Raw genomic sequence first — 12,509 nt, 5'->3', positions numbered from 1 at the left:
TTTAAACAGCAACTGACAAATTCTGCTCATTCTGTCTTTAAGGAGCCGAATAACGCTCAGAGTCTGTCTCTGACCGGATGGGGGTCTCTCTGTTCAGTGGAGGGTGGAGTGGATTCAGGGCTGGCGGTGAAATTTGGGCACAACGATAAAAAGAACAGCTAAAAAGTACGACTCCTCCTGCCTTCCTTCTTACCGAAGAGCCGTTCACCAGAACCAGATCGTTCATGATTGTAACATCACTAAGACTGAGCAGCTGTAAACTCCACTGTGGCTGTTTCTCCAGCGGCGTCGGTTTAGTTTGGTCCAGAGTGGATCCTGAAAGTCCGGTCAGCATCTCTCTACTACAGCACTGAACACACACTTCCTCCTCCAGTAGCCGCTGTGTGAGGGGGCGGAGCTCACCGGTAGGCGGACAGTAAGGACTGTGTTACGAGATTGAATCATCCTGTAACAAAGGAAAAGGGCTGGAATTCCAATGAGGCGTTTCAGGCAGCTGAGAAAAGCTTTACAGAATGTTTACATGCACAAAAAGATACAAAACACTAAAGAAAAGTGAAAAACCAGACAAGCATAATAACATCACATTTAAACGAATTGCTAAATAATATTAAAAATTGTAAAATGACTTTAATGAGTTGAATTCCACACTGCATCCACTATAATGATGAAAAACACAGTTTTTTTTTTTTTTTTTTAAATGTGTAAAGCAGCTTTGGAACTCCAGTCAAACAGTGTAAAGTTTCTCCTGCAGGTGGCGCATTTCGTGCTCATCATTTAGGGAAGAAACAGCTGTGAACCCACACCAGCAGGATCTGACCAACACGTTTTTACAGTTTATTCTCAGACTTGGAGTTACTCAGTTTAATGTTATTTCTTGTGTAAACAAAGGCTGAATTAGTGTTTCCCCCACCCCACTCATCACAGATGTCTATCAGAGAGCACAGGGAAGAGCATTACACTGAGAAACGAGTCTCCTTTAACATTATTCCCCGTCCTCTTGGCTGCTGTGTGGGTTTAGAGTAGTGAAAGCAGTGGACTTTGGCCGCTGCAGCTGCTGCCCAGCACCTACAGACCTATTTACACACCTGCCGCAGTCCCGCAGACTAATTGCAGTCGAGGTCAGAGGGCTCTGTTGTTTGTGCTGCAGCTCTGCTGTGAGTCTGACAGTTTCATCAGAAGAAAGTGGGTTCTCTCTGTTCTTTGTGGGGGAACAGAAGCCAGTGCAGCCGTTGCTCTGGAGCCTGGGTTTTGGCTGAGGTGTGCCGGCAGGCCGAGAACAATGCCGAGGCTGGCGCCGTTTGGGCCGGCTGCCAGGACGGGGCAGAGGGCCGTCATTATCGTTCGTGTTGAAAATAAACGTATCTGCTTTCCTGTGTTGGTGTTTGTCAGTGTTTACTGCGTGTTTACTGCAGTGTTATAAACACGTACGGCAGCAGCTCAGCTGAGCAGACGCTGCCTGTCGTGATGTGTGTTGGTGTGTTTTGCTGATGAAGCCCTGTTTGATTGCAGGTAGTTGGGGAATAGTTTCACACTGAGCAGAGAGGACAACCTCCCCACCACAGACCCCTCAAAGCCATGCACAGCAAGAACCGTAAGTGCTCTCGCCCTCTGGGTTTGTTTTTTCTCTGCATCTCTCTCTCTCTCTCTCTCTCTCTCTCTTCACATATATATGTATATCAGCAAAACATATTATTTGAGTTTTGGATGTGTGAGTGTGTGTATACACACATATCCACTCATATTCTTGTTTTAATTACAAGAAGTAAGTACAACCATTGTAGCGAAGTATTTTAAAAATATTGTGCATATGTTAATCTAACATATATATTCATTCAGTTCTGCAGTATCATCATACCCAGACATATTTGTGTGTGTGTGTATACATACACCCTTTTTTAAATAACAAGAAGTAAACACAACCTCTTCAGCAAAATATTTTACAAATTAGCATTTTCTGCTCATAATAATGTAAGAGTTACTTTAGATTTTCTTCACTTGAAGTAAATCACAAAACAAAGTATACAAAATAAACTTTTCCCGTTTAAGACTCTGAACTTAACTCATTAGGCGCTATTTGACTCGTTAGCACTCAACAACAATGAGACAATGAGCTCCTCTCACTCAGCTCAGCTGGGTGAGGTTCTGAAAATGAAGCTAACTGATGTCGACGGAGGTAGGGCTGTAAAAATATCAACGCGCTGCCAGCTCAAAATTTCCACTGAGTGTGTTTGCATGCAGTCAATAATCAGATTTTGTCAGTAATCCGATCAACACGTTTACATGCACTTGAGTAATGAGAAAGTGGGGAAACTCCAGGTTTACATGAGTCAGACAACAATCGGATTTATCAGCTCCACTTACTATATAGGTGCACTATGTAGTTCTACAGTTACAGACTGTAGTCCATCTGTTTCTCTGATACTTTGTTAGCCCCCTTTTACCCTGTTCTTCAGTGGTCAGGACCCCCATGGACCCTCACAGAGCAGGTACTGTTTGGGTGGTGGATCATTCTCAGCACTGCAGTAACACTGACGTGGTGGTGGTGTTAGTGTGTGTTGCGCTGGTCTGAGTGGATCAGACACAGCAGTGCTGCTGGAGTTTTTAAACACCTCAGTGTCACTGCTGGACTGAGAATAGTCCACCAACCAAAAATATCCAGCCAACAGTGTCCTGTGGGCAGCGTCCTGTGACCACTGATGAAGGACTAGAGGATGACCAACACAAACTGTGCAGCAGCAGATGAGCTATCGTCTCTGACTTTACATCTACAAGGTGGACCGACAAGGTAGGAGTGTCTAATAGAGTGGACAGTGAGTGGACACAGTGTTTAAAAACTCCAAATAGTACCTGCTCTGTGAGGGTCCATGGGGGTCCTGACCACTGAAGAACAGGGTAACAAGGTATGCTGTCCTAAATGTTCTAAGTGTTTTCCTCTGTTCTGTCTGTGTTCCGTAGAGAGGAGACACGGTTCTCCCAGCAGCTCTCGAGCACCTCTGGTTCCCATGAAGGCGAAGATGTCCCTCAGCCAGAGTGAGGTGGAGCCCCTGCCGTTCCGTGTGCCTCGCGACTACCCACACTCGCGCTTCAGCAAAGCGCCGCTGGCCGTTTACCCGCCCAAAGGAGGACGCACCAAAGCCTGGTGGGTGTCCGACCCCGCCCTCCCACACCCCCACCCCCACACTGCCCACCCAGCTGACCTCACCCCAACTCCCCCTGACTGATTGAAGGTTACCTGTTCAACCTAACGCTGCCTCAAAAATCTTAATGTTGTTTATCACACTGAGCAGGTACAGCAGGGCCTCGACCAGCCAGTGTTAAGGTCCTGTGGATTTATTGGTATTGGCAACAATCAATAAACCGATAAAGCACCAGTTATAAGAGGTTTGTGCAGGAGCACTGTAAATTGGTCAAAGTCAGCAACATGTATAATGTGTGTGTGTGTGTCTCTCTCTTCTCTCTCTCTCTCTCTCTCTGTCTGTCTGTCTCTCTCTCTTCTCTCTCTCTCTCTCTCTCTCTGTCTGTCTGTCTCTCTCTCTTCTCTCTCTCTCTCTCTCTCTCTGTCTGTCTGTCTCTCTCTCTCTCTCATTCTCTTTCTCTCTCTCTCTCTCTCTTTATCCATCTCTCTCTATCTCTCCGTGTCTCTCTCGCTCTCTCTCTCTCTCTGTGTTACTCTCTCATTATCTTTTTGTTTTTCTCTCTTTTCTTTCTCTCTCATCTTTTTCTCCATCCCTCTCTTGCTCTTACTCTCTCTCTCTCTCTCTCTCTCTCTCTCTCTCTCTCTCTCTCTCTCTGATCCTCTCTTTTTCTCTCTTCCTTGTCTCTCTTTTTGTCTCTCTCTCTATTTTCTCCATCCATCTCGCTTGCCCTTTCTCTCTCTCTCTCTGCTCTCTCTGTTCGTTGCTCTGTTTCTCTCCCTTCTTTCTTTCTCACTCCATCGCTCTCTCTTGCTGTTTCTCTTTTTCACATCTCTCTCTCTCTCTCTCTCTCTCTCTCTCTCTCTCTCTCTCTCTCTCTCTCTGCAGTGTGTCGTTACCTGTGGTGACTCTGGAAAAGATGCCGTGTTTCAGCAGATCAGAGGGAGCTCATGTTAAAGTCAACTCCTCCTCGTCCACTTCCTCCTCCTCCTCCTCTTCCTCGTCCCTTTCCGTCCCCTCTTCCTCCCCTGCGTCTTCCTCGACCTCCGCCTCTCTGAATTCCACTCTCCCATCACCAGCGTCCCACAAAAATCAGGAGAAGCTCCTGAACGGCCGCGGCCCCGTCACCCCGCGCTCCACCACGCCCCCGCTGCTGATCGACAGACGGCCCAGTCCATCCCGCTCCCCGCTGGACAAACGCCCCGCCCCCTCACCCTCCGCACAGGACAGGAGACCCGCCGCCTCTCCGTCGCCGTCCTCAGCGGACAGGAGAACCGGAGTTCCTCCCTCGCCCTCAGACAGGAAACACCCCAACGGAGCCAAAGGCAACAGGCATAGGAGAGTTTCAGGTGAGAGCCTGCATATTATATCAACTGTCTGTCTGTCTGTCTGTCTGTCTGTCTATCTATCTATCAGTCTGTCTGTCTATGTATTTATTTGTTTGTTTGACTGATTGATGTGGAAAAAGATTTACAACACTGTTTTTTCAACACTTCAAAAGTGCTTCAGTTCTGTTTACAGAGACCAGTAGAGTTACTGTTATATGCGGTCTGAGATCGGATACGTATCCGATTCGTGGCCATGTGACCTTAATGTGACGCTCAGATCAGAATTCATGTGCTTTTTTTTCCCACTGCGCTGCGCCATCATTCAGCGTTACCATGGCAGCAGCGCCGAACAGAAGTTAAAGCCTGTAAACGGTGGAAAAGCAGCTCATCTCACCTTTTTCTCCTTCGTCTCGCTCTAATAATGAAGCTGAGAGCTGATCAGAGTTAATTATCTTCTCAGCGAAGCTCGTTCTGCTCGTTAGTTTGTGTTGATGATGCTCGTGATTCATTCATGTGACGTTACTGAGTAGGATGAGCTCATGAGGGTCATTTCAGGACGCCGGTTCGTCACATTAATGACAGATTTGAGTCACTTACCTAAACGAGCGTGAATCATAATGTCAGAGAGATCGGATCTGAGCAAAAAATTGGATTTGAGCAACGAGGTTTGTAATGTAAACATAACTTGGAGGTGGCAGAAATCATCACACTTCTTTCAAAGATTACACAGAAACAAGAATTTGGTCTTTTGAATGATACGACACAGTGGACTGATTTCAGGTTGACTTTAAATAGCTGATTATATTGATGTGTTGATATCTGAGCTGATGGTATACATGTTGAAGAATTGAGTACATAGACACATTGGGCCTCGTTCACCAACCGTTCATAAGAAGGAATTTCTTCTTAAACCCACTTACGCAGTTTTCCCGAAGATTCTGACTCACCAGTGTTCTCTTATGTGGGATTTGTTCTTAGGTAAGAACAGAATCTACACACTCAAGAGCACAAAGGAGAGAACAGTTCTGCACGTCATGAATCTGACGGAGACTTTTTCTTAGGACCTTTCACAAGAACACACTTAAGAACAGACTTAGGAGGATATTGGAGCGTGAGGGCCACTGTCCTGCAGAAAATTATGTTGAAGAAATCATGATTCTTACTTACGACTCAATTCAGAGCTTAAAAATTGTGATTCCCTTTTAATTAAGAATCAAACAGCCTGCTCAGCTGTGTCTGGCTGAACTGGGCCGGGTCGGGGAGCGTGCATTTTGCGGGTCATGAGTCATCTGAGAGAGTTCAGCAGAGGTAGCAGAGCTCCAGCTGATGACTCTGTAGAGGAGGAAGCTCTTCTACTCCATATGTTGTTTTTGCAGTGTCTGGCCGCGCTCCAGCGCCGATTTACACCATGTTGTTTACTGGTTCCAGCTGCTCGATCCTTATAAAAACCCACAACTGCTTCCTCTCGCTGTCTCTCACAGCCAGACTGACCCTCACCTCTCCGCTGTGGCGGTGGGAGAGCACAGTAGCCGGTCCATTGGGTGATAAGAGAGAAGTCCAACTTGGGAACTTGATAAAATCTTGTGGGTTCTGAACAGTGGTGGACAGTAATGAAGTAAATGTAATTCGTTTCTGTACTTAAGTAGTTTTTTTGTGTATCTGTACTGAAGTTTTTCCATTTTGGGTGACTTTTTACTTTCACTCCACCACATTTCAAAGTCTAATATCTCACTTTTTACTCCACCACATTATGAGAAATCTGTCGTTCCTTTTGGTTTATGTGTGCAAAAAAAACGTAAAATGTCAAAACAAAAGAAGCGCAAAGTAAGAACACCAATCAGAGCACAGCGGTCACTTTGTTTTGAGCATGTTTTGACCTGTTGGTCATACCGACCCAGTGCAAGCATATCCACACTATACTTAGGTCACTTTAGCAGGTAAAGCAGGGCGGGGTTAATGCAAACACTGACTGACAGTCACACTTCAAAGAATTAGTGATCAGATATAACATGTGGCTCTTGACTTTGTGGGTAAACAGACCACAATATGGAGATATGTACACATATGCAGTTGAGACTGACGTGTCTTTATTCTGAATTTATACAAACACATTTCATTTTATAGTAAATTAGTTTTGGCTAGTTTATGTTTATGAACAGAGACCTACAGATGCAGTTTAGTAAAGGAAACTCATTTGTGAATCTGAGTTTAAAGATTTTATTAAACTTAAACTTGTAACTAAGTTCAAATAAATCTTAAACTGAAACTTTGCTTGTTTGTAAAAAGTGATTTCAGAGCCACTCAGTTCTACCTGATGGAAACTGTTTGCCTTCAGTGTTTTGTGCTTATGATAATTTTAATAGACATCAGTGTCACTAATTAATGACCTTCTATTAAAAGACTGGTTTACCAAGAGAGACACTGGAGTATTTTCACCTAAAATGAGTTAATGAAGCGAGTCTTGTTATAAAAATGATAATAGGACATCAGAGCCATAATTAATCTTTTAGTACTTTTACTTTTGATACTTAACTAAATTTGAAAGCAAATACTTTTGTACTTTTACTCCAGTGGAGGTCTAAAGGGAGGAACTTCTACTTTTACTGCAGTAATATTTTACCTTGGGTCTCCCTACTTTAACTCACGTACATGGTTTGTGTACTTCGTCCACCACTGGTTCTGAATATTGCCTGATCCATATATCACTCTGGCCTCTAAGGGTGTTTTCACACTAGAACTTCTCTCCGGACCTGGGACTGCTTGCTCAGCGAGTTCTGTACGTTTGGTTGAGTGTGAAAGCTGTTTGAGATCCCAGGAGCGAAACGGAGAACCGATCTCTGGTCCCTCTGAAATCGGTGTCTGAGTTTTGCTTCCAGCCAACTCTGGTGCGGTCCAACTCTGGTTCGGTGTGGAGGCTCTCCGCTCCCGGTGCCGCTTGTAGAGCTGCGTGGTTGCTTTTTTGTAGCCAGTTAGGCGTCGTTCTGTTCTTGTTTCTGGAATTTCCCTGCAGAATGCTTTGAGTTCTGAGATGCATTCAGATCTACCCACATTTTCGATGAGGTTCAAGTCAGGCGATGGTGAGGGCCATTCCAAACGCTCCTTTCTGTGAGGGCTGTTCCACTCATTGTCTCTCACAGCCGGGCGTGACCCTCACCTCTCCGCTGTAGCAGTGGGAGTTCACCGTGGCTGAACCATGAGGTGATAAGTGAGAAGTCCAGCTTGGAACTTAATAAAGTCTTGTGGGTTCTCTATGTGGACTGACCAGTCTGTCAGTTGTATGTAAAGGTTTGTGGCCATCTTTGGGCATTTTCACACTAGAACTTTATCCAGACCCTGGACTGCTATGTGTTCGGTACGTTTAGTTAAGTGTGAAAGCTGTTTTGGAGCCCTCGAGCGGAACAGAGAACCAATCTCTGGTTCTCTTGACGTCAGTGGTCTGGGATTTCGCTTCCAGCGAGCTCTAGTTGGAAGCTCTCTGCTCTCAGCGCCGCGTATGGAGCTGCGTGATTGGTTCATTCTGCAACATGACTGCTTTGGCTTATCGCATCCCTTCCCTTCTGGAGTGCGGTGATGGGGAGAGGACGGCTGTGGACAGAAAGAGCTGCTCTTCACTGCTTCAGTGTTCATATCAGCAGATGAAGCTGCTGACCATCCTCCAAACCTGCACACAGAAAAGTGACGTATGGAATTGCGCAGTTGATCCACAGTTTGGATGGAATTCTTGTGTGTGAAAGCAAACCAGTGATAATGAGCCCCGCCCCCAAACGAGCCCAGCATCGGTCCTGGGTGCGGACTAAACACAATCTCTAAACTATTTTAAAAAAATCTGCAAAGTTTCTTTATATTTGATTAACTTAAATATATTTATATAACAATGCAGAAGACATCCTACTAGCTCAGCTGTTTTATTGCTAACAGGTGTATAAAACCAAACACACAGCATTCCAGTCTCCATAGACAAACACTGTCAGTAGGGGGTCGTACTGAAGAGCGCAGTGACTTTAAACATGGCTCTGTCACAGGATGCCGCCTCTGCCACGAGTCAGTTTGTGAGGTTTCTGCCCTGCTAGATCTGCCCCAGACAACTGTAAGTGCTGCTATGGTGAAATGGAAGCATCTAGGAGCAACAACAGCTCAGCTGCTTCACTCACTATAGTTTCCCAGACTGCCTCTGGAAGCAAAATCAGCCCAAGAAATGTCCATCAGGATCTTCATGAAATGGGTCTCCATGGCTGAGCAGCTGCACACAAGCCTAAAATCACTATGCTCAATGCCAAGCGTCGGCTGGAGTGGTGTAAAGCTCCACCACTGGACTCTGGAGCAGAGGAACCGTGTTCTCTGGAGAGATGAATCAGCTTCTCTATCTGTCAGTCTGATGATGAGTCTGGGTTTGGTGGATGTCAGGAGAACATTACCCACCGGAATGCAGAGCCAACAGTACAGTTTGGTGGAGGAGGGATGATAGGCGGGGCTGTTTTTCAGGGTTTGGGCTCTCAGTTCCAGTGAAGGGTGATGTTGATGCTGCAGCACAAAGACATTTTACACAGTTATCTGCTTCCAGCTTTGTGTCAGCAGTTTGGGGAAGAGCCTTTCCTGTTCCAGCATGACTGAGCCCCTGAGCTCAAAGCAGCTCCATAAAGACATGGAGTGACCAGTTTGATGGAGGAACTCCAGTGGCCTGCACAGAGCCCTGACCTCAACCCCACTGAACGCCTCTGTAATGAACTGGATCAGAGATTGTGAGCCAGACTCTCTCGTCCAACATCAGTGTCTGACCTCACAAATGCTCTTTTGACCAACATCACCATTGGCAGACAAAGCTTTTGTATCCGGCAAGGCGTCTTTCTTTTTTTGTTTCAGGAATTTCTGTGCAGAACACTTGTTCTCACTAGTTTTGAGATGCTCTTGCATTCAGATCAATACAGATTTTCAGTGATGTTTAAGTCAGCTGACTGTGAGGGCCGTTCAAAAACTTCAGCTGGTGTTTCTTGTAGTAGTTCATGGTGGATTTTGAGGTATGTTTTTGGATTATTTTCCTAGACCTCTCTTCAGCTACAGTGGAATCCATTCTTCCCTCTGCCCATGCAGTGTGTCCGGAGCCACTGGCTGCCACACAACCCAAATCATAACAGATCCACAACCATAATTAACAGTCAGCACGGTGTTCCTTTCATCAGATGCTGCTCTTTTTCATCCAGACATCTCTTTTATTGTGGTGATTGTGACCAAAGAGTTACATTTTTACTTCAGTACTTGTTTCCAAAATGCCTTTGTCTTATAAGTTTTGCCTTTTGTGATGAGGTTGCAGGTAAAGTTTCCTTCTGAAGCCTCTTTGATTTAGATCATGTTTGTGTGAGCAGTGCTACACAGTAGAACGGTGCATCACCACTCCTGTGTTAGGTTCATCTTCCTGCTGGTTCTTTGCTGTCATCTGGGGGTTTTGCTTTGCCTTTCTGTCCAGCATACGAGCAGCTCTGTTCTCTGTTCTCACAATGTTGAGTCAGCATCAAGATGCCATGCCCCTGCTGCACCATTTAAGGTGGAATGGGAACATTTGAACAAGAAGCTGACGAATAATCAGCCAACATCAGCCTCATATTAAAGCTGCAGGTGGGCTGGTTTGTAAACAGAGGAGAGCTTGGCTAATTGTTTTCACACTGTTTCGCTGTATAACTTGTGAGTAAAGGTAGCATAATCCAGAACATCGAGTACATCAAGGTTCTTGGGGAAACCCCCATGTCGCAATGTCTAGCACTTGTTGTCAAAACATGGATGGAAAGAGAAAATCTGCTGCCGACAGTGCAGAGAAGATGCACCAGAAAAGGAAACATCTTTGCTGGCTGACGCCACAATATGTGCCAGAATAACAATGTATTTAAATCCCACACAAGGTCTGTTTTTTATGTTAAACAAATATAAGGTAACTGTGCCTTAACATTCACAGATAAATGTTATTTTAAATAGTTTGCTGGGGAGGTTGTGTTTATCAAAACATGTCATTTGGATGGGGCACCCAGACTTTTCAGTCGGCTGATAATGTTGGTCACTGTCAACAAAAATCCCACGGCTAAAGCACAAATGTTTGGAGGCTTGTTTTTAAACTGTAACAGCCCTCATCCATGAGGGAAATCACTAGATTTAATGGCTGCATGCCCATTTGTGGATCTTTATAGAGGCTGCTGAGATGATATTTACAACCGGTTTGCTCTCATTCCAGCACAGCAGGACAGACTGAGCACAAATCACTGCTGTGGTTAAAATAAATAAAAACAAAAACAGACCCTTAACATGAGGAGAATACAAAACTCTTTTCCATTAAGCGAACTGATGAAAAGTAAGTTTTCTATTTACCCCAGATTTAGTCGAGACATGTTTGGTGTCCGAATGTTACACTTGGCACCTAGGTTAACAACATTCACAGACACCAAACATCTTGGCTGATCGACTACATCTACAGTCAGTCGAAACTTTAGTAAATTGTATTTATTTTTGTTTTTTTTTCTACTAAGTATTCTTGAAAGCTCATCTGTATAACAATATTTTTATTGTTTACATTATTTACGAGTATAAACATGGTAGAGAACTGATATTCATATTCATATTATGATGATTCACTGTTAATAACCAAGTCATATCAGTCTGTAGAGCATTTTACAGCTACTAGAGTCTGTTTAATTTCTGACCATATTAAATGATCGATTATCAGATTTTTTTTTTTTTTACTAAATTCAATGTTGATGATTGACTGTCTGATACGATTGTCAGTTCTCTGTTATATCACATCTAAAAATTATACAACAGAAGCTCATGGTAATATATCGTAGCCGATAATACCGCGTGTTGCCAATATTGGCAGATATTATGATATCTGTGATGATATATCGGTCGTCCGTTAGCTTCATGATTTTTTTAGAGTGTCTGTTGGAGTGTCTTCCTCAATATGAAGAGTATTTCCAAACTAATGAAAAAAGCACATTTATAAAATGGGTAGTTCCATTCCTAAAATCTGATTGGCTGAGGCGTACTTGAAGCTGCTGTAATCGATATATGCACACCTATAGCCTCACAACAACTGCACTGTTAGCTTGGTGCTAAAAAAGGCAGGAGATTGTGTAAAGACGCTTCATTAGCACTCTCATCATGGTGGTAATTTGGTGAAAGGTTTTTGCATTAAAACAGTGCTTTATTATGTTCATGACAGAGTTAAGAAGTTCATGATCTGCATGATAAATTGCATTTTTATCGCTATATGAGTTTCCGCATTTCACCAGTCATTAAGAGCTACGATGATAGAACAGATCACACACACAGCGCCAGAGAAACCTCACATCATTACCACACAAACCGTAAGAAGCCTAATGAGAGCTTCTCTGTGCCGGGGTTGAGCTGCTCTTAACTTAACCATTAGGCTTAACAGCCAATTACGTGTTCACACCCAGTATTGTGGTGTAAGTGTGAGTGGCAGATACAACCACAGTATATATTTAATAACTAAACCAAGAAATAAATAAATGAGCAAGAATATTTTTGTTCTTGTGTGCCTGTATTAAAAATAAACATACATTTATTTGTTTTTCAAAGCTGTTGAGGTAATGCTGACTGTTTTTCAGCTTTTCAGTGCACCAAAAATGCACTTACAGTTCTGATGTGAGCAGCTGTTTGTATTTCATTCCTTATTTTGCACAATAGGGAATGCAGCGCTTTTTTTTTTTTTGTGCTTAAAGGAGGGGTCAGTTCGATTTCTGTTTGCAAATCCAACAAAAACTCACATCACATCACATCCAGAGGCATGATATTGTCAATATCACACACTCCTCCATCTATTGTTGTTGTTGTTGTTGTTGTTAATAATAATAATAATGATAATATTAATAATAATTATTGTAATACCTTATTTACTGAGAAATTGTGTATTTTATCATATTTTATGTTGTCTGCAGTTATTGAATCTTGATTTATTTAAAAGCATTTAGAAGTGCTAGATATCTCTACACGGTTGATGAGCAGTTAAAGTGGAATATTTTATCCATAAGTATTCATACATTCA

The 12,509-nt window shown here is 43.6% G+C and overlaps 1 protein-coding gene across 1 annotated transcript in view; it reads left to right on the top strand.

Annotated features, from left to right (window-relative positions):
* atxn7l1 (ataxin 7-like 1) overlaps positions 1–12,509 on the top strand; it is a 41,269-nt gene that overhangs the window by 19,747 nt on the left and 9,013 nt on the right. Inside the window, exons 3-5 of the mRNA XM_036577779.1 lie at positions 1,510–1,591; positions 2,956–3,139; positions 4,023–4,483. Of these exons, the coding sequence (XP_036433672.1) occupies positions 1,576–1,591; positions 2,956–3,139; positions 4,023–4,483 (661 nt within the window). The 5' untranslated portion in view covers positions 1,510–1,575. The remainder of the gene's footprint in view (positions 1–1,509; positions 1,592–2,955; positions 3,140–4,022; positions 4,484–12,509) is intronic.

The sequence above is a fragment of the Colossoma macropomum genome, unplaced genomic scaffold, assembly GCF_904425465.1.
Source record: "Colossoma macropomum unplaced genomic scaffold, Colossoma_macropomum, whole genome shotgun sequence".
NCBI lineage: Eukaryota > Metazoa > Chordata > Actinopteri > Characiformes > Serrasalmidae > Colossoma > Colossoma macropomum.
Note: the sequence above shows the minus strand (reverse complement) of the source record. Positions and strands in the feature narration are given on the sequence as shown.